Below are 21,356 nucleotides of genomic sequence, written 5' to 3' on the forward strand. Positions count from 1 at the left end.
CCAGCTTGCTGTGTCTCTCAGTCTTTCCCTCTCCTATGAGAGAGCAGTGCTTTTTTTCATCTGAGTTTAATATCTGTATTGTCACCATTCTTCATGGAGGGAGTCCATCCTGGGTGGCCCCTCTCCACCCCTCCTCCTTGAGAACCTTGAAAGGGCAAAAAGAAAGGAATTATGGGAGCAACCTTCCTGTGGGTGTCTGCCAGCCTGGATTTGAGGTGGTGGGGAGGGGAGGGGTTGGCTCTGGAATGTGGGAGAGAAGTCAGAATGGAACTGTGTAGCCTTGCAGGAGGTAGCTGGAGAAATGGGGACTGAATTAGCATTTCAGGTCTCCATAAAGGTCTAAGTAAGCTAGGAGCTGGTATACATGGCGCTACTGCAGCTCTTCCAGTGGCAGAAGATCTATGGGAAGGGTTGAGAGAGAATATAGGTTAGATTTCAGGAAGCACACCTCACAGATGGAAAGACATTTGAAATGAAGATTGGGAAAGAAGGGATGGAGGCTTCTGAGAGAACACACACATGCACACGCACACACACACACACACACACACACACACACACACACACACACACAGAAAATACTCCCACTATTCACCCAAACAAACAAAAAAGCCCACCATTAAGGCTTCTGAGGGGAGCCATGATGCCAGAGGTGAAGGGATCAGGATGGGTGACAAGTGTCAAGGGGTCACTCATGGATGCTGTGGGACACCGCATTGCTGGCTGAGGCCTCCTTTCTGCTCTTAGACACAACAGATGCACGTGAAAAGCACAGTTTTGGAATCAGACTTCCCAGGTCTGAAATCCTGGTCTTAGTAGTTTCTCATTCTTACTGGTGCTAACAGGGTTAATAATAGTTGTGAGGATTAAAAGAGTCAATATTTGTAAAGGGCTTAGAAGGTGTTTAAGCATGTAAAATGTACAGTGGGCTGTCAGGGTTCTCAGGCCTCTGTGACTCTACTGTTACCTTTCCTGGCTTTGACTTATCCCACCCCTCCGTGGTGTTTTTTTTTGTTTTTAAACTGAGATTCTGTTCCAGTTCTCTGTACTTCATCTTTCTGGAGTTTGAAAAGGTAGAAAAATGATCAAGTAGTTTAGAGGGAGTTTCTGTTTTACCTCAACAGGCTGGCTGTCTTGTAATACTGGATCTCCACAACCACAAGCCTATACGATTTTGACAAGGAGATGTCCTGTCTTCAAGTCAGAGTCAATACAACGTGAACAGTGCTGTTAAATGTCCCTTAAGTTTTCTCCCCGTTCTCAGCAACATCTCTGTTTCAGACAAGAACACCGACTAGTCTCTGAACCTTGCTTTCCCACATAGCCCTGCCTGGCTCTTTTTCCTCACCCTGTCTGTCCACTTCTGTTCAGGTTTGTCCGAACTTCTCTCACGCTTACGTGTCCCACTCTTCTGTCCTCCGATCAGCCTGTCTAGCCTTCAGCCTTGTTACCCTGGCTCCATTCTTTTTCTCCTTGATTCTGTCTCTTTGTTCCACTCTGGAGCCCTCACTGGAACTGCCCTGAAGCATCAATTCTATCTTACCCTTCTCTACCTAGACACTCCAGTTCTCATCAGATGAAAATTTCCCAATTGCCACCTTAAGCACCCCATCCCTTGGGGCTGTTTTTCAGATCCTGTTCAGGGAGATTGCATCTGAGGGCTATCAGTCTCTGAGCTGTACTTTTTCTCCCACTCCGGGTCCTCTTATAGGCCATTCTAAGCTCCACCATTTGCAAATTGTTATTCTGTTTCCCTCTCTGTTTTACTATCTTGCTTTTAACCCCCTTATAGAAGGTGGGGATGTCAGATGCCTCCTATCTCCTTCATTAGCCTAGGGGCTCCTCTAGGGAGGGGCTTATGGTTCTGTCAGGTTAAGGTCTCCCTGAAGCAAAGGCTTCTGTCCCTGGACCCTTGGCACTGGGCAAAGGGCTTAGATTCTAGGATGCAAAGTGAATGCTATTGTCCATCATCATTCCAGAAGGCCAGAAACCTTCGTGCTTACTTATGTGGGAAGGGTCACTAGCTTTAGAGGCTTATGAGAACATCCTGCATAAGCTAAATTTCCAGACTTCCATGGAAACTCTTACCCTGTCAACCATACCATCCTGCATATATGACTTAACCTAAGCACTAGAACCCCCAAACTCCAGTCCCTTAAGCATTGTTGGCCCAAACACAAAACAATTTGAGAATCCAGGCTCCACAGAGCCCTTCTCCCCTTACCTGGGAGGTCTGATTCCAGCCTTATATGGGGCTTTTTAGTCAATGTCTGGAGTGGAACTAGGGGGTAGAGATCAGAGTCCAGTCTGGGACAGTTCCATTTTCTTGCACATATCGCTGAGCTGTTGCTTAAAAGATAGGAGATGTGAGGACACCTTCCACATGGAATATAGGCCTGGCCCCTTAGTGTTCCATGTTTCTTTGACTGACCCTTCACCTCTACCCCTGCTCCCAACCCAACTTCTAAACCTAGGCATATGTCTTTGTCCCATGTCTATCCCCTAGGTGACTCTATGACAAAAAAGACATGACAGTTGGTGAGATGAAAGAGTGCTATATTCGATAGAGCAGTGGCTTTCAAACTTTGATCACAGGACCCCTTTACGCGTAAAAGTGACCGAAGACTCCAGAGCTTTGGGTGGGTGTTTATTGACTCATATTAACTGTGCTGGGAATGAACCCCGAGGAACACTGGGCACAGTAGTTTGTGTCTGTAATCCCAGCTATTTGAGAGGTGAAGATCAGGAGGATTGTGGTTTGAAGCCAGCCTGGGCAAAAAATGTTGGCAAGACGCTATATCAACAAACAGGCTAGGTGTGGTGTCATATGTCTAACCCAGGCAAGAAGCTGTAAAATGAGTAAAGTACAAGGGCTAGGGGCATGGCTCAAGTGGCAGAGTGCTTGCTTTGCAAGCACAAGGTCCTGAGTTCAAACCCTACAAAAAACAAGAGAGAGAGAAGAAAAGAAAGAACACTGGGGAGAATTAAAACAATTACTAATTCACTCAAGAATGACAATAAACCCATTGACTGTTGATGCAAATGACTTATTTTTTTTTAATAAAAAGCTATATTTTCTAAAAACAGGAAGCTTAACAACAACTATGTCTAACATTTCCACAAATCTTTTTAATGTCTAATTTAATTTTTTTAAAGACTTTTTTCTATGTACTTCTGCACTCAGTATGTTGCAATATTGTATGCAATTTAGCTTCCAGAAAACTCCGGTGAACATTCTTGAAATAATAAAAGTGAAATAACAGCTAATGTAATATCCACATTCTCACGAAGATAGGTTTGACTTCATAAAACTCTGAAAAATATCTCAGCAACACCCAAAGGTCCCTGGGCTGCAGTTTGAGAACTGCCAATTTGAGGATCCTCTGCAGACATTTTCAGAGAACTTGGGCCAAGCATCATCCCCAGTGGTTGGTTTCCTTTTGCCAGGTCTGAATGTGTTCACTAGGGAGACCTGTAAGGGCTGTAGTTAATCATTTGGGCTCTGGAGACAAGCTGCCTACTCGAGCTTGAGTCTAACTCTACCACTCACTAGCTCTTTGACTTTAGGCAAATTCTCAACATCTCGGTGGTTCTGGTTTTGCCTCTATAAAATGGGACTTTATAAAAGCATCTACTCTTTGGAACTGCTAAGAATGTAATGTCCTAACCCAAGAAAAGTGCTTAGCACAGTATTTGACAATGTAAACTCTTATTAAATTGCAGAGCCTAAATCCACACCCATTATAATGACCAGAGGGCAGGGAGATGCTTCCATGGAGTTCAGAGAACTGTCTTGTGCAGGGTCTCAGGGAAAGCTAACAGGGTAGTCTCTCAACCAAAGGTTTGACTTCTAGCCTTGTGCCCCTGGATACTGTATGTAGGGTGAACAGTGGTAGAAGAAATCCTGAGAGGGGGGTGAAGGAAAGTGAGCTCCAGCAATCCCAGGTGAGCCACTCAGGGACCATTTATTGCAGCAAGAAACCATGAGGGTAGATAGCAAGGAGGACTTCTTGGCCTTAACAGCAATTGAGAAAACGAGAAAAAGCTGGGAAGATATCCCGAAGTCGGGGAGAATTTTTTATCTTGCCTCATAGAGGGCAGCTCTATAAAATGTCCCTCGCCTTCTCTCTTGGGTTCACTGGTCCAGGGCAGAGGAACTCTGTGATTGGGCCACACTGTGGCTTAGGCAAGCTCCATGTCCTGAATGCTGCCTGAAGCTCCTTGCCAGCTGCTGTCTTCCTCTCTGATCTCCCACCTCTCTGGGCCCTGGAGTCCTGCCTCCTCAGGTCTCTTCCCATTGTGCTGCAGTGCTGGGGCAGGATATGGTGTCTTTGGCAAGGCAGCTGGTGTTCTGGGGGTTTCCTGGGCAGGAGAAGATAGGTCTCTCTTCACCGTGGAAGGGAGCAGGCAGATGAGAAAGATGCACACACTACAGAAGAGATCACTGGCTCTTGGCCCAGTTCCCTTCAGTTGAGTTGCTGCTCCCTCTTGTCAGCTCCCAAGAAGGAGTTCATAGGACAGGGGTCCTGGGTCTAGTCACTGCATCTGCTTCCCCCGTCCCCACAACCCGAGCAGTGGAGGTCCAACAAAATGGTAGCACAAGCCTAAAGACCCCCTAAAATCCTGAACACATGCTCATTCTGAACACTAGATCCCACCCCTACTCCCAAATACCTGACCACTCTGAGACCTTGCTATGTAGAGCTCTCTTTTTGCTCTCTTTCACACACAATTCTCTTGAATAGAAGGCCAAACTGAGGTAAGAGGTGGGTGCACTCAGACTGCCCACCCACTTTTTTCCAGTGCCACCTAGGACCAAGGGACCTGGCTTCCTGCAGCCCTTCCCTCCCCTACGCCTCCTATCCCTGTTACTTTCTCCATTTAGAAAGTCTTCTCTGGCAAATGGCAGGTTTGAGGGCCTTAGTCAAGTCTCCCTTCCCTGACTACTGGGCAGTGCCCCGGGGAGCCCCAGAGGGTTAAGATCTCCACAGACTCAGCCCTGCCCCACCCCCTGTCTCTCCCGTTGCCAGCAGCCCCCAGCTCCCGCCCCTGGGGCTGTGGGACAGTGAGGGCTGAGGGGCTGGCTCTGCATACTAATGTCCTGCCCATTGTCAAAGCCCCTTTGTGCCGGGGAGCTCCATTGAGGCGGCTCTGGGGCGGGCACAATGGGGGCTCTGTCCCTGAGCTCCCCCAAACAGTCACCTGCTTTCAGAGCCTCCCCCCACCACCCCCCACCCGGCCTAGTGTCCGAAGGGCCCAGAGAGCACGGGGGAGTGGGCTCAGGGCCAGGGGGGAATGGGTAGAACGACACCCCCGCTCCCTGGGCAGGCTGGGGAGATGGGCATTTGACAGGGCTGTCTGTGGAGAGCATAAGAAGAGACAGGCCTGGATCACAGCGGGCGGGGGCAGTCTGTGGAGGGAGTTGGAATGCAGGTCTGAGGGGCCCAAGATAGAGCAGGGGCACTCATAGCCTGCCCACGCCACCTTCCATATGCCCAGCCCAGGCCCGTGGCTGCCCAACCCCCTCTTCCTCCCACGGCGGGGACACACTTGAGCTCATATATGCAGAGACACACAGGCACACACTCATCTATGCAGTCCCACACACATGCACCCCCGTGCCCAAGCAGATGTGCCCAGACAATATGCTCAGTGAGGCACACAGATGCCACATGGCCCCAGCATCCACCAGCAGCATGTGCACCTGCACACCTCCTCCCTGCCACCCCACCCCTTTCCCTCTTTGCCTCCCTCCAGCAGCTGCTGCAGGTACATGGGCACCATCCCCCCTCCATGCCCCAGCTGCCCTCTGCTGCTCTGACACAGGTTATAACAAGTTTGCACTTGTTGTGACCTCAAGAATGTGGCCCTGGGGCGGGGAATGTCCTGCTGGTCCTGCTGCCCCAGACTGTACCTGCTTATACGTTAACCACAGACAAAGTCTCCGCTGAACTCTGAGCATAGTTTCTCTATGAGCCCCCCCCCCAAAAAAAAATCATGGAGAGAGTTCTGTGGGCCAGGATCCCACCCCAGGGCTGAATCAAGTTCACCAGATGGAGAGATGTATAAATAGCTAACTCCACCTCGACCCAGTGCAAGCCTGGCTGTCCTTGGCATTTACTCAGTGTGCTCAGGCATAACCCACCTCCTCACAGTCCTGTGGGCAGAAGGGACAGTTGTTATTTTTCCAGGGAAGCCCTGACAGGTGAGATGAGCTATCCAGGCTGTTAGTGGTTAGTTAGACTAGAAGGAAGATCTCTTGCTTCCAGTTTTTTGTTTGCTTGTTTTGTTTTGTTTTGGTACTAGCTATCTCTGGCTCCACTCAGATGACTCTCTACTCCTGAAAGAATTTTGCCAGAGTCAACTTTTCTTCACCTTCCTCTAGGAGAAGTAGGGTGGAAGCCGTGACTAGAGGACCTTAAGAGGCTTGTTGGTCTAGAAGGAATCTCACAAGATCCTTTTGACCCTTCTCCTGTCTCAAGTCAGGGCAAGCAAACCTCTTTCCATGTCTTCCTCTCAAACTTAGCCTCATTCCTGCTGCTGATTGTGAGCCACTGCAAAGAGCAACCCCAGCATCTTCTCAGCTGGACTTAGAGTTGGAAACTTCTGTTGGCTAAAAGTCTTTCATGATGTCCAGCTACTATCCTATATAGAAATCCTACAAAATGTGTGAGCTGAGGGCTGCCTATGCCTCCCCTACTATTCTAATCTGTCCATCTGGAGCAGACACCCTTAAAAAGGGAGGAAAGAAAGTTCTCCTGGCAGTTGAGGGCTGATCTTCACAGTGTTGCGCTGGAAGCTGGAAGCCCAGATATAGTAACTCCAGGAGATAAGAGAGTTAATCTCAGAGTGGTTTGATCCTGTGCAATTATAACTGAACATGCTTCAACATGTTTCCATTACATAGGAATTTCACAAAGAACTGTAGGATCCATTCTTTCTCCCCATTGCATATCTAGATGACCCCTCTAGTTACTTCATGCTGCTTAAATTACCTCATCCATCTATATTTTGTACTTGATCTAGCCCAAATACTCTGGTGCAGCTCTTCTGCCTCTAAATGTCCCCCTGAGTGTCCCCTGCTGGGGAAAGAAGTTTGCCCAATGTGGAACTTCAACCCCCCTGTTGAGATGGAACAGTTAATTTGTGAGGAAAGCCAATGAGATGCTCTCCTCTAAGTCTGTTTCCAGTCAGTGACTGCATGCCACCTCACCCCATCCTCTCTTATTCAGGGAAATCTTGAGTGGGGTATGTGGTTGTCTCCCAGGGTGAGAGTTGACCCCGAGACTTCTCTGTGAAGGTCAGAGGTTGCACTACATACACCAAAGTGACCTCAAGAAGGAAAGGGAATTGAAAGGACCTGCCAGGGAACTGGCTTACCTCCTGGATATGAATCGTAGACACAGGTACCCATGGCTCTCCATCCCCACTAACAGCGCAGATACATTCCTTAGGCAACAGCAAGGAAATTTTGACTTAACAGGAAGAATGTCCTGGATACAAGGTATCACTAGGCATAGATAGGGGAGGGATGGAAAGAGGTGAAGTCACTCGCCCTCTTGAAGAGAGGTCCCTCTTCAGTCACCTACGAGGCTGCCTGGGCGATAGTTCCTGTGATTCCCAGACCTCCTGTGAGTGATGGGATTTCCAACTGTAGCAGAACTCTGTTGGCCATTGTCATAGCCCCTGTAGAGAGCTCCATTGAAGGTGCCCTCTCCCTCACCATTTGCTCTTCTTGTTGGCCAGCTGCTGTAGGGAGTTAAAAGAAACCCTGAGACTGGCTAGATAGGAGGATCTGATCAAACTCATCCTGGGCTGGGACTTGGGACAGGACTTGGACAGGAGCTCCATGGGTAATATTCCAAGGAAGGCTCCATGCCAACTGGTATTTTGGGACACCAGAGTCAGATATTGTAGAAAGAGAGAAGACAAAGAAGACTAGAGTTGTTGTTCTGATTCTGATATAAAAAGACATATCCCACCAGCAAGCCTCATGATCTTGTGATCTTTGGAAAATTAGTCACCTTTACTAGGTCTTGGTTTCCTCTTCTGTAAAATGAGGCTATAGAGTGGGATGACCATGAAGGCCTCCCAGCACCAATATCCTAGGATTCAACGGCTACCTGACAAGCACAGGCCGTGTGAAGCAGGCCTGGGTTCAACGTGCAGTGCCACCCTTACTAACAGAACTCATTTTTTTTGTCGGTTGTGGGGCTTGAACTCTGGGCCTCGGCGCTGTCCCCGAGCTCTTCAGATCAAGGCAAGTACTCTACCACTTGAGCAACAGTGCTACATCCTAACAGAACTCTTAAGTCTTGTTTCTGTGCCATTAACACAAGAGCTACCACGCAGCTAACAAACACCTTCCCATGGAGGGCAGGGTGATGCCGTGCGTGCATGGAACATCAGCACGATCCTGGTACTCAGGAAAGGCTGGGATAGGGATGTTTGCGCTACATTGGGAACCCAGGGGAAAGCACAGCCCACATGGAGGTAGGATCACCCATAATGGGTTCCCAGAGAAAGCTGAGGCCATGAGGAAGAGTAGAAATTAACCAAGTAAACTGGGAGGGGAGGAGTGCGCCAAGGATGGGCTCCCATTATTTGGTAGGAGTGTGGTACGTTCCAGAAATAATAGAAGTTTGGTGTGGTTTGTGTGTAGAGAATGTGTGTGAGGGATGGATAGAGGACAGAGAGATCAATGCTGGAGAGACTAAAAGAAGCCGGATTGTAACAGATTCTGATTAGCCTGTCATTCTAGGAGCTCTAGAGGTGGCCCCTCCCTTCCCCCCCCCTCCCCCGCCCCACCCCGCGGCTTCTACTTAGTCCTTGTCCAGCTTCTGATGCCCGTTACCTTGGTCACACAGGCCCAATGGCATGAGGACCCCCACAAGGACTATTCAGTCCACTTTGAAGCTTTTGTTCTTCTGTTGCCTGGCTCTGAGGCCCAAGCCTGGCATTTTCTGTTTCTCTCTTTTCTAGCTCAAAAGTCTATCTCCCATGGAAAACTCTAGATTTCTGGAGTACAGATTTTGGTATAAAGGCTGAAGTAGGAACGGCCAGTGCCAAGTGCCCAAAAAGCATGATACACTTTGAAAGCGGCCCGAGGAAGGAAAAAGTAGTAGAGATCATCGATCCTATAAGCTCTTTTTTTGTCATTGTTGTTGGTCATGGGGCTTGAACTCTGGGCCTGGGCACTGTCCCTCAGCTCTTCAGCTCAAGGTTGTGCTCTACCACTTGAACAACAGCGCCACTTCCGGTTTTCTGGTGGTTTATTGGAGATAAGAGTCTCACGGACTTTCCTGCCTGGGCTGGCTTTGAACTGTGATCTTCAGATCTCAGCCTCCTTAGTAGCTAAGATTATAGGCGTGAGCCACTGATGCCTGGCTTCCTATAAGCTCTCTCAAATCTAGAAATATCAGAAGAAAACACAAAGTTGAACAGGATGAAGTTAAGAATCACTTTAGAGAAAAGATGGATGGACCTTCTTGGGAGGAGGGAGCCTATAGAGTGACCCCTGTGGGAGCATTCCCCTGGAGTGCTTCCATGCTGGGAGTGCTTGCTCTGCTGCCTTTTAGGTCCTTTACCAACTAGGTCAAGCCCTCCCTTTTAACTATCTGATACAATGTCAGGATGAGAGACAAGCAAGTGTATGGAGAAGGGGCCGTGTCAACTGGGATCACCCCAGGTTTTCTCTCATGTAAGGCGGGGACACCCGCCAGGACCCCAAGCCTCACCAGCCTTCATGCTAGAACAAGGAGCAGTCTTTCCTGTAGTTCCCCTCGTTCTCCCTGCAGGCTGCTCCCAACCCCAGTTTACAGGTCTAACCCTGCTCTCATTGGACATTCTCTAGTTTCCCAGAGTCTGGTGACAGATCAGGTGACAGAATCTAATCTTCTGGTGACTGTCATCCTGCTCCTAAAAAAGCTTTCCAGCTGCCTGGAGTCCCTAAGTTTAGGAGCAGGTGCGGGTTTGAGGGGTCAGTGGGCAGTCATCAAGATACTTATCTCTCTTCAGCATTCTATACCACAAGCCTTTCTCATTCCTTAGCAGGTTTAGAGGACTTTACAGGAAACTTAACTTTGTGAATTATAGGTGGTTGGACTAGAGTACTAAATATGAAGTCTTCTAAATTTTTGGACTCAATCCCCTTCCACAAATTACTGTTACTCTACAGAAAAAAGATAATGCTCTAGCCAGGCACTGGGTGGCTCATGCCTATAATCCTAGCTACTCAGGAGTCTGAGACCTGAGGATCATGGTTTGAAGCTAGTAGAAAAGTCTGTGAACTCCTATCTCCAATTAACCTCAAAAAGCCAGCAGTGGGGGCATAGTAGTGTGCCAGCCTGAGAAAAAAGGACAAATGAGAGCACAAGGCCCCAAGTTTAAGCTCCAGGATTGGCGCACCCCCCCCCCCCCCCCCGCCATGGCAATGGTTTATCCTGAGTATTTTCAAACCCTCTTGGGTGAATCAAAATGAGTAAAGATCCAAAGTACCTAAAAGCAGAGGTTATATCTTGTCATTAAATAAGTGTCAGCCAGTTTCCTTACCACTCTGTGTCTTAGTTTCTGTAATTCACCAGAATTAGAGAAATATCCTTTTTTGCATGAAAGCGTTACAGATTTCACAAACTTTCTTTATCTCACATAATCCTGAACATACAACACAGTTTTATTGCTTCTTTAGATGAGGAAACTGAGCCCTAAAAAGATTAAGAGATTGATTAGTGTTTGTATAGTTAGTAAATGACATAGACCAGGATGGCAAATAGTAGCAAAGAATAGGTAGGGACCTTTGGCTGTGTCCTAGACATGCCAAGATGACAAATAGTTTTTATTTGTGAGGCTGATTCATTTTATTGAAAATTATTCTGTGTTACCATGTTAAGAAAGATTCTGAGGCTCAGTTCGAAAAAAGGTGTTGTGATGAATTAGTGATATCTATGCTGTGTGTGTGTGTGTGTGTGTGTGTGTGTGTGTGTGTGTGTGTGTGAGAAAAAGCAATGTGGGAGGCTTATACATAAGGTATAGTTGACATCCTATCTCAAAAATACCCAAAGATGACAAATCTAAATCCTAAGCATTTAAATTAAATTTAAATGTACCAGCTTAATAAAATGACTAAGATATAGTCTCTGCTTTCAAAAAGCTCACAGTCTTTTGAGAAGGACATAGAAAATCGTGGTAAAATGTCACTTGGCAAGGCTGCCAAAGCAGCCTCCATAACATCTCTGGTCATCCAAGAAAAGATATAGCATATACAACCTGGAAGGATAAAAAGGATTTTAGAGGGACAAGAGGGGCCTGGAGGGAATCTAGGGGTGGTGAGAGGCATACCAGTCAGAGCCCTAGGAACAAAGGCATGGGGACAGAAAAGGAGAGTGCAGGACACAGTCTCTGTGGCTGGAACACAGGGATGCAGAAAACTAGAGCCAAAGGGAGACTTTAAGGGAGGGGAAGGGGAATCGTAAAAAAGATGGGACAAAGGGTGAACGAATTCAGCAGTGATACTCACTGGTCACTATGTTGGAAATGAGCTTTACAACTTAGCGGGGGGGGGGGGGGGTTGGAGAGAAAAAGTGGGAGAAAATGAGGGAGGGGGTGACACTGTTCAAAAAGTAATGTACTCATTCCCTGACTTATGTCACTGTAACTCCTCTGTACATCACCTTTAAGATAAAATTTAAATTTAAAAAAGTAAAGTAAGGTGGAGGTCAGGCGCGGTGGTATGTGTCTTCAATCTTAGCAATGCGGGAGGCTAATGCAAGGTGATTGTGAGTTCAAGGCCAGCCTGGGCTATATGGTGAAACCCAGCTTGAAAAACAAACAAGAGAAGAGTGAGGAGTTAGATGGTTTGCCATTCTTTACACTGTGTCAAGTAATTTGGGTTTCCTCAGGAAAGCTGTGAGAGTTCGTTAAAGGCTTTCAAGCCATGGAGCCAAGTGATAGGATCAGAACATACCGTAGAAAGTACTGTGGCAGCTGAGGGTGGGGATGGGGAAGGTGAGCCCCTGGGCAGGAGGACCAGGAGCAACGTTTCAGATGTAAGAGAATATCAGGCTGAAGGATATGGAGAGAAGCCCACAAACGTGGATTGATAAGAACTGGTGACCTTTGGGATGAGGGGCAAGACAGACACCAGGCATGACTCAGGCTTCTAGCCTGGACACTGAATGGATGGTAATTCTGTGTATAAGGAGGAAAACACCAATTCTTGAAGTGCGAGGACATGGGTCTGCCCATGGCAACACTGGAATGTTCTGGACAGAAGCAGCATGGAAAGTACTTGGATATGCAAAGCAGAAGTGAAGTAAAATCCACTGGAGTGGCTGAAACAGTGGAGGTAGGGAGGGTAGAGTTCTTAGGGTGAAAACCAAGGTGGATGCCTGAGAAATGCGAGCATTAAAGGGGCAGAGAGGGACCAGAGCAACAGAAACAGATTGAAAGTACACAGAGATGAGGAAACCTTGAAATATGCCATAAGAAAAAGGAAACATACTTAGTCCTTCACCTTCTTATGTGCATGATGTCCTCAAAGTCTCAGTATGATTAGATCCTTTTTTTGCAGAGAAAGGAAATGGAAACCTGGAAGTTTGAGTCATTTTGCTCCAATCATAAAGCCTAAAAGTGGCTAAAAGTCATTGAACAGCTAATGAAGATCTACAAAACCAGTGTATTCTCATCATACTGCACTAGAAGCCAAAAGAGAACAAGTCGGGAATGGACAAGCTGGTTATCAGTCTAAATGCTGTGGAAGGATGGCTGGGGTTGAGAATTGAGAAACTGTCCTTGGATTTAATGACTGGAAGGTCAGCTCTGACCTTGGAGGGAGATTTCCTGTTGCTTTCACTGCCACCCAGTGCGGCCGTGTGGATCAAATGGAATTGCTCTGAGCATTCATATAAGTGCTTTGTAGCTTGCAAAGCCCTTTCCTTAAAGGTGGTTATTCCTATTGTTTTTATTCTTGGTCTTATTAGACTGAGCTATCTTGTATTGCCAATAAGAAATGGCAATTTTCATATAGTTCAACTATACAAAAAAGGGAGTAGATTAGAGTATGGGAAGGGGTGGTGAAAGTCCATGAGGGTAGGCTGCTCAGATGAAGGCAACCTGTGGGTCTGGAGCGGCCTGCCCTCTGGTGGCAGGGAGGTAAATCTTCAGCACAAGGCCTGGAGTTGTCAGGTAGCTGGTGGAGTTTGCTGTCTTGCTCAGTAGAGGTCTTGCTCAAAGGTGGAGGTAAGCTCGTCTTAGGGGACTTCATATGAATATTGAGACTAGTTCGATTCCATCAATCAATATTGGAGACAAATTGGATTTAGAGTGCCTCTTTAGAGAATCTTGAGGGCCTAAATCCGGTTGTGATTCATTGAACATCTATACTAGAGCTGAACACACGAAGGGAGGTCTGAGAACAGGCATGTTCATTATCCACTTTCTTCCTGACTCAACCCAGACCCTTAGATTTTCCCCAGTGTTCTTAGGAACCTTTTCAGTGTTTCATGTCTTACTGTTGCAAAAGAAAACAATAACTACAGTAGTTATTCCTATTGAAGCCATTGCTTCCCACTGATTCTTAGCACCAACACCAGATTTTCTGACTGTTCAGTCAAGGTAAGAAGTGGCAGGATAACATCTTCAAGCAGATTCTCCGAGATGTGGATCCAGATGAGATCGGGCTAGGAGGCTCTCTGAACTGATGCTGCTGGGGCTGAGGAGGCAGTGGTACAGCTTTGTCCTCAGTTGAACCCTGCACAGTGCCAAGCTCCTCACAAAGGACCAGTTCCCTGCAGAGCCCAGGATGTGCAGTTCTGCTGCCCAGACAATGGTTAGGAGCAGAGGCTGTGACTGGTCAATAACTCAGGGAGGAAGTGTGCCGGAACTGGTATGGAGGGTTGGAAGGGCAGGTGCCCAAAGAGGCGGTGTGCCATGGAGTCATTTTTCCTCTTCGGCCAGAGCAAAGGTGCATGTATGTGGGGTCCTTGAGCTTTTACAAGAATACAGTTCCCTTCCTGACAGAGGTGGTATATCCTGGGGATTTGGGATGGAGAAGGGGGCAGGGGTCCCCATCAGCCCACACTGACAGGCAACAGTTATGTCTAAACAGAGGAGAACATCTGACATGGCCTCATGTCTTTGTCCCTCCCTCTTCTGACCAGAAAACACACAGGGGGGTCAGAAGGGCCAGGCAGAGGTCACAAGCTCCCAGGAAATGCTTTGAAGGCTTTTATCCTTTCTTTTGATCAAACTATGAGAACTTTCCAAACGTTGACATAAGGGAAGAAAAGCCTATTCTTCCCTGGGCCGGGGGCCTGGTGTCAGGCTGGGGCTAGAGGATGGGAGGGCCAGGAGGAAGGAGACTCGAGGGTGGGAGACAGAGAGAACAGTAACTCAGCTGGAAAGCCAGGCTTCTGGACACACACACACAGTGCCCTCTTTTTCAGTACCTCAAGATTTGTGTGCATCTGGCTCCATTTCTATTTGTTTGTTTTCCTTGGGGAAGGACAGGAGGGAGATTAATGAATGAAGACATTAAGTTTTAAAAGAGCCTCAAGCCCGACTCCATTCTTCTTCTAACCTAAGGGCTTACATAATCCAGTAGAGCTTTTCTTACTGCCCTCTTCTTCTACCTCTTTCCTTTCTCCTCCCTTTTCTCTCATTAAGAGCACTTGGAAGCCCATAAATACTTCTTTTTAGCCCCTGGGGCTACTGATCTCCTCTGGAGGCTTCTTAGGTTGGTATTTAAGTGGGACTTGGTATTCACAAAAGAGGTAAGATAGTTGGTGAGAGAAGACTATTTAACTGCTTCCTCTTACCACTAAGGACCATAGGAGAAACAGGACCAGACTACAGTGGGAGGGAGTCAGTTGGAAGGAGAGGGGTTTTATTTGTTGTGTTGCTTTCTTTGTTTTGCTTGACACAGGATCTTTCTATGTGGCTCAGGCTGTCCTCAAATTCATGATCCTTCTGTCTCAAACTCCCAACTGCTCAGATTACAGGTATGTGCCACCATTCCCTTCTGGATGGAGAGTGTTAAAGCAGGAAATGGCCTTAGCCATCTTCTACACAACACCCAGTGTTGTGACTGGGAACTTGTGCCCCAAAGCTGCAATATCCGGGGTGAACCACAGGATATTAGATATCCTTGAGAACTGTTTTGATCCCAAGTAATATAAATGTTTAATTCTGCTCCATTGTACACTGCTTTAATATTCAAATATGATCTCTTTTCAAAAATACCTAATATAGACGTTTGAGGAATATATGGCAGAATGAATCCGGTGACTTCAAGTATCTCTTGGCACAGAGATTTGTGCTATGGTGGGAGCAGTGAATAATTGATACAATCTCTTGTTTCTACAATTGAAGAAAGAAAAGCAAACGATGGTTAAGAACTTGCCCAAGTTCACGGAGAGTCCATGGTAGAGTTGAGGCCAGCAGTCAAGTCTCTTGCTTCTCAGTCCAGTGAACTTTCCACCAGGCAGTGCTGTCTCTGATTTTCAGGTAGGGTCTTACCCATTCTTGGGCTTGATTCTCCTGCTTCATCTCCATAATGGGATGCATAGATACATATTGGTCTGGACATAGCCTACCTTCATGTTCTGACTGAGGGCTCAGTTTTCCTCTGCTTGTACATAGGGCTCACCCTTCAAATATCACGTGAATGGTGGACAGTTCCTGGAATGGAGAATGAGCTGGTGTTATAATTTCCAATTGCTATCTACCATGTGACTTAGCTATACTGGACAGTGACTGCTTCAGGAATACCTTCCAATCTAAAATAATTAGAACAGGTAATAGCTATAGTGGGTCTCATGTCTCCCTTTCTGATTTCATTTCCAAATTCCTAAATCAAGAGATCTTTCTTGGAAGGAATAGGGAGAACACTCAAGAGATGTTGGTGCTTGTATACCTCTATCAATGAAGACACTTAGGTCTTGGGATAGCTATGAGAATAGGAGGATGAAGTGTGGTAAAGAAGTTAAAGGTGAGAGTTGTGTTAAATGAATAGCACACTCTTCCTCTTTACTACCATCGTAGAAAGTGAGATCTTCAGGAAGAAACAGACCCAGAAGGGCTGGAGAAGATTCAAGAATAGCACTCCAAACTGATAGGAAATAAAAAGACAATGAGAAAGGTTAAAAAAAGTGGAAACATTTTATAAACAGCAAGATGAAATGTAAGTGGGGAAAGAGCGGGACTGTGTTGGTAATAGCAGAGATGAGAAAAGAGCTGGAGGAGAGCTCAGCAGAAGGAAATGGAGAGGACAATGACGTGTCATGCACAGCTGGAAGACATGAGGAGAGAAAGCAATCAGAGAGGCAGAGTACTATCCTCAACCATCAGATGTGCCCTTCATGTCATTGAGAGTTTTCTACACCAGTCTGGCTCTTGCCAACTTCCAGCATGCTTTGAGTGCCATCTTCTCTGGCTGTGGAGTGTTGGGTTTGATTGGTGACAGAAATCTCACCATTGTATTAATCTGAAACCACAATCTGAAAGGATGTTGGAATCCAGTCAGAACAAAGCAAAAATCCTAGCTCTGCCACTCATAACTTGTGTCACCTAGTTCTTGGAGCCTCAATTTTCTCATCAGTTGCTGTGAAGATAAGATTAGCTTTACAGAGCTGTTGTAAATGTGAAGAAATGTACAGCACTGGTCTAAAGTAGGCATTCAGTTAGTTAATGGCACCCACTTTCGTTTCCATGAAATAAACATTGGGAGGAGGAAGTACTCCATGATCAGAAAAGGAAAGTCATCAAGTGGTTCAGTGAAATGATGCCCAGCAGGCTCCAGCCCAACAGGGAGGGGGCCAAAGTTCTTAATGTAAGCCTTGCAGGAGCTGCGGGCTCCACATCCACGCTGCAGCTTTACAAATAAGGGGGGGATACAAAGGTCCTAAAGGCCCGAGGCTAGAGTGAAGTTCCATCCACTTTACCCAAGACAAGAACTTCCACATCTCCTCAGCCATACTGTATGGCTAGATTTCCTTCTGAGTCTCTTATGTTGACCCTTGGCTGGAGCATGTGGGGAATCCCTTTCTACTCATCAATTCTCTCATGAAATGCATCCTGAGCACTTACTATGAGCCATCTATTGTGCTACTGTTAAGTGTGTGGCAGAGCTAGCATTTTTGCTTTGTTCTGACTAGATTCTAACATCTTTTCAGGTTGTGGTTTCAGATTAATATGATGGTGAGGTTACCATCACCAATCAAACCCAAAAGTCCACACTGATGAGATGCCTGAGACAAACAACTCAAAGAAGGATGTAGGTTGGCTGTTACAGAGGTTTTGGTCCATGGTTGGCTGACTCCCTTGCTTTTAAGCCTGGGACAAGGAGGAAGCAGAATGGTAGAAGGTCATGGTGAAGGAAAGCTGCTCACTACATGGCAGGCAGGAAGCACAAAGGGGTAGGGTAGGGATAAGCTATACCTTTCTCTTTTTTTTGGGTCCGGTCATGGGGCCTGAACTCTGGGCCTGGGCACTGTCCCTCAGCTCTTCAGCTTAAGGCTAGCGCTCTACCACTTGAGCCACAGCGCCACTTCCGGCTTTTTTCTTTTTGCTTATGTGGTGCTGAGGAATCAAGCCCAGGGCCTCAGGCATGCAAGGCAAGTGCTCTACCACTGAGCCACCTTCCCAGCACTAAGCTATACCTTTCTAGAGCGTGCCCCAGTGATTACTTCCTCCAACTAGGTCCTATTTCCTAACAGCTCATTCATTCAGTTACGAATTCATCAGTGGATTACTAATCTACTAATGAGATAAATGCCTTCATGATTGAATTGATTTTCTAGGTTTCAGTTCTGAAATCTGCAGTGTCAAGGACCAAGCCATCTATTTCAGAAACCTTTTAGGGAGAGGCATCTCATATCTAAGCACTAACATTAGAATAACCAAGATACGTTAGGGATAAGCTCTTTTTTCAATAATATTATTTGTAACAGAAGACAAATGAAGGGTTGAAGGTATGGCTGTACTTAATTGGAGTCCCAGTCTTGCAACAAAAAAAGAAAAAAAGAAAACAAATGATGAGCCAAGTACTAAGAGTTGTACCATAAACATGGTTCACAATTGTTGATAGTCATTTCTGAAAGCTCAGAAAAAGGTAGCATTACTTAAGGTTGTGGGTAACCAGGGAAGGCTTCATGAGAGAGGGCTCATTTGAACTGGGCTTGGGAGGCCAGGAAGGTAGACTGGTATAAACAATCATTCGAGGGCTGGGAAGGTGGCTCAGTGGTAGAGAGCTTGCCTTGCATGCCTGAGGCCCTGGGTTCGATTCCTCAGCACCACATAAGCAAAAAGAAAAAAGCCGGAAGTGGTGCTGTGGCTCAAGTGGTAGAACGCTAGCCTTGAGCTGAAGAGCTGAGGGATAGCGCCCAGGCCCAGAGTTCAGGCCCCACGACCGGACCCCCCAAAAAAAAACAAAAAAAACAATCATTCGAAGGCCTGTGTGTACTAAGGAGCAGCAGGTTCTTGGTTTGCCTGAATGTTCTTCAGAAGAAGAAAGGTAGGAAACAAGGCTGGAAAAATTTAGAAGCACAGTATATAAGGCTTTAGGTGCCATATGAGTTTGGATATATGAGGAAACACTGATTTTTAACCTATAAAAGGAGTTCAGACAGAGTGTAATGAAAAATGGATGACTCTGGAGACAAATGATCTGAGTGTGAATTCAGTTCTAATACATTATAGAGTCCTGTCATTTTTTTTCCAAGCCTCAATTCCCACTCTCTAGAATAAGGACTGTTATCTTAATAGTTCTTGTGAAAGTCATGTGGATCAACTGTAAACATGCTTTGTAAAGTACCAGATAAATATTCATTGATTTGTGATCAGAAGTGTAACTGAGGAAGAAAGGTTTAGTAGAAATGTAGGATGGATTTGAAGAGAAACAAAAATGTAGATAAAAGATGAGTAGGCCGCTATGCAGTAATTCAGCTAAAAGGCATTAATCCTTTTGGAGAAAGACAGAAAAAAATGAAGGGGAGGAAGCTACCAGGACTACATCTACAGTGTTAGAACAGAGGAGGGAAGAGAGTTCGAGATGATCCCAAGACTTTGAGTGTGACTAGCTGGGAAGATGGTGGCACCTTTAACAATTTAGGGAATTAGAAAGGAGAACAGATAGGAGAAGAAAGAAGAGTCATCTGCATTTGTAAATGAATGCATTGTAGATTCATAACCCAAAGTTCCTTTTAGGAGAGTTGTTCTTGCCACAGAGAAAACACCTTTTTGGGGCCCTTTCTTCTAACCTGACAGGTTTTAGGAGGTGGGACACCACTTTTCCCTGTCCCTCCATCTGCTGCCCCTGGGATTAGGTTTAAACATTCTTCCCAACCACCTAATTTGGCATCATCAGCTCCATGGCACCATTACTATGCTCCAGCAAAAGATCAGATGACTCAGATGAGAGCTGGTGCTCATTGGGATTTCTTTTTCCCATCTTCAAAAAAAAAAAAAAAAAAGGATGTGCAAGCTTCTGCAGCATTAGTGAAGCCTGGGTAAATTTGGGTCACTACCTACAGACTGCTGCTCCACGGCTTCCCTAGAAGCTCTCCACAAACTAGGTATCTCCTGGCAGGAGGATCAAGGCTGCAGCCTTATTTGGCCTCATTCTGTCTAGACCAGGCTTTCAGTCATCTCTTTACTCAGGCTTTCATAACAAAACTCAAGCTTTTCTTACCTGTACTTGGTTTGGGGAAAACAAATGTAAGGTATGGTCTGTGGCCTTAAATTAAGATAGCAAAGTGTTATAAAACGGCAATATATATCAGAGTATGCTTAGTAAACTGATGTTGGGATGGATGGGGAGGATTACAGAAAAGAGGAACTGTTTGTTTGAGTGAGGAAGCCTTCCAAAGGCATCTTGACACTTGGTTTTGGAAGATAAGCAGGATCATCTAGTGGTGATAGAACCAGGCAATGAGAAAGCAGGCCAAAAGTAGAAAGAATCATAAGGAGGACTTAACAAAATTCTTTAAGTAGCTGCACAAAAGGGTTTCAATATATATTCAATATATTGAATATATCTTTTCTTTTTGGGGGGGAGGGTCTGGTCGTAGGGCCTGAACTCTAGGCCTGGGTGCTGTCCCTCAGCTCTTCAGCTCAAGGCTAGCGCTCTACTACTTGAGCCATAGCACCACTTCTGGCTTTTTTCTTTTTTCTGCTTATGTGGTGCTGAGGAATCAAACCCAGGGCCTCATGCATGCAAGGCAAGTGCTCTACCACTGAGCCACCTTCCCAGCCCCTGAATATGATATATCTTGATCAATGTCACTGGTTCCATCATTCCAAAGGAGATCTGTTTTTCTTTTCTTTTTTTCTCTTTTTCCTTCCCTCCTTCCTTCCTTTCTTTCTCTCTCTTTCTCTTTCCTTTCTTTCTTTTTCTCTCTCTCTCTTTCTTTCTTCCTTCCTTTCCTTACCTTTTCTAGATTGTAGGGCTTGAACTCAGGGTCTGGGCACTATACCTGAGTCTCTTTGTGCCCAAGGCTAGTGCTCTACCACTTACATCTCATGGACTTTTCTGCCTGACTAGCTTTGAACTGTGATCCTCAGATGTCAGCCTCCTGAGTAGCTAGGCTTACAGGCATGAGCCACTGGTATCCAGCATACAATGAGATTCTTCATGAAGCAAGAATCTAGGTGTGTGTGAAGTCTGTTACATGAAAGACCAGGAAGTAAGCAGACTAAATAATCAAAGTGGTGCTAAGAGGCTTAGAGTTTATCATAAAAGTAACAGGGGGGGCTGGGAAGGTGGCTCAGTGGTACAGCGCTTGCCTTGCATGCATGAGGCCCTGGGTTCGATTCCTCAGCACCACATAAGCAAAAAGAAAAAAGCCGGAAGTGGTGCTGGCTCAAGTGGTAGAGCGCTAGCCTTGAGCTGAAAAGCTGAGGGACAGCACCCAGGCCCAGAGTTCAGGCTCCACGACCGGACCCAAAAAAAAAAAAAAGTAACAGGGGTCTTAGTCAATTTTAGTCATTAAGAGTTGTTTATACCTTTACTCAAGAGAAATCTTGTAGTCAAGAAAGACTTTGATTAAAAAGCATAGGTGACTGAGGTAAAATCCAAATATAGGAGTTCACAGCCACAGAAACACAACTCTAGAAAAAGCAGAAGGTGGGAGTAGTATTTGCTGAAAAACATGGTGGACATCACTGTAGGTATGACTGGCTTTTGCTTTAGGGAAAGAATCATGAGTCCAGTTCTTAGAGGAGGAAGGCTATGGATGTTTCTCTTCCTACAGGCTCCTCCTGTCTTCAGAATGCTGTTCCTGGTATTTGGCTGGGACTGTTTTGAGGAGATAGCACCCTCTAGAGGAAGGAGGTTGTATGTTTTGGGTGGGGCAACAACAAAT

The 21,356-nt window shown here is 46.1% G+C and overlaps 1 protein-coding gene across 3 annotated transcripts in view; it reads left to right on the forward strand.

The window, feature by feature from the left end:
- Kcnj10 (potassium inwardly rectifying channel subfamily J member 10) overlaps positions 1 to 21,356 on the forward strand; it is a 32,012-nt gene that overhangs the window by 2,800 nt on the left and 7,856 nt on the right. The window contains exon 1 of one of the 3 annotated variants that reach the window (XM_042682144.1): positions 6,184 to 6,233. The exons of 1 other annotated variant lie outside the window; for it this stretch is intronic. Coding sequence is in view for 1 of the 2 variants with exons in the window: in XM_042682142.1 (XP_042538076.1) it covers positions 12,799 to 12,942 (144 nt within the window). In the remaining variant the exon portion in view is untranslated. Of the gene's footprint in view, positions 1 to 6,183; positions 6,234 to 12,770; positions 12,943 to 21,356 lie in introns of those variants that run through there. One more of the 3 variants, XM_042682142.1, reaches the window with a different exon arrangement.

The sequence above is a fragment of the Dipodomys spectabilis genome, unplaced genomic scaffold, assembly GCF_019054845.1.
Source record: "Dipodomys spectabilis isolate Male_0828 unplaced genomic scaffold, ASM1905484v1 ptg000069l, whole genome shotgun sequence".
NCBI classification, from domain to species: domain Eukaryota; kingdom Metazoa; phylum Chordata; class Mammalia; order Rodentia; family Heteromyidae; genus Dipodomys; species Dipodomys spectabilis.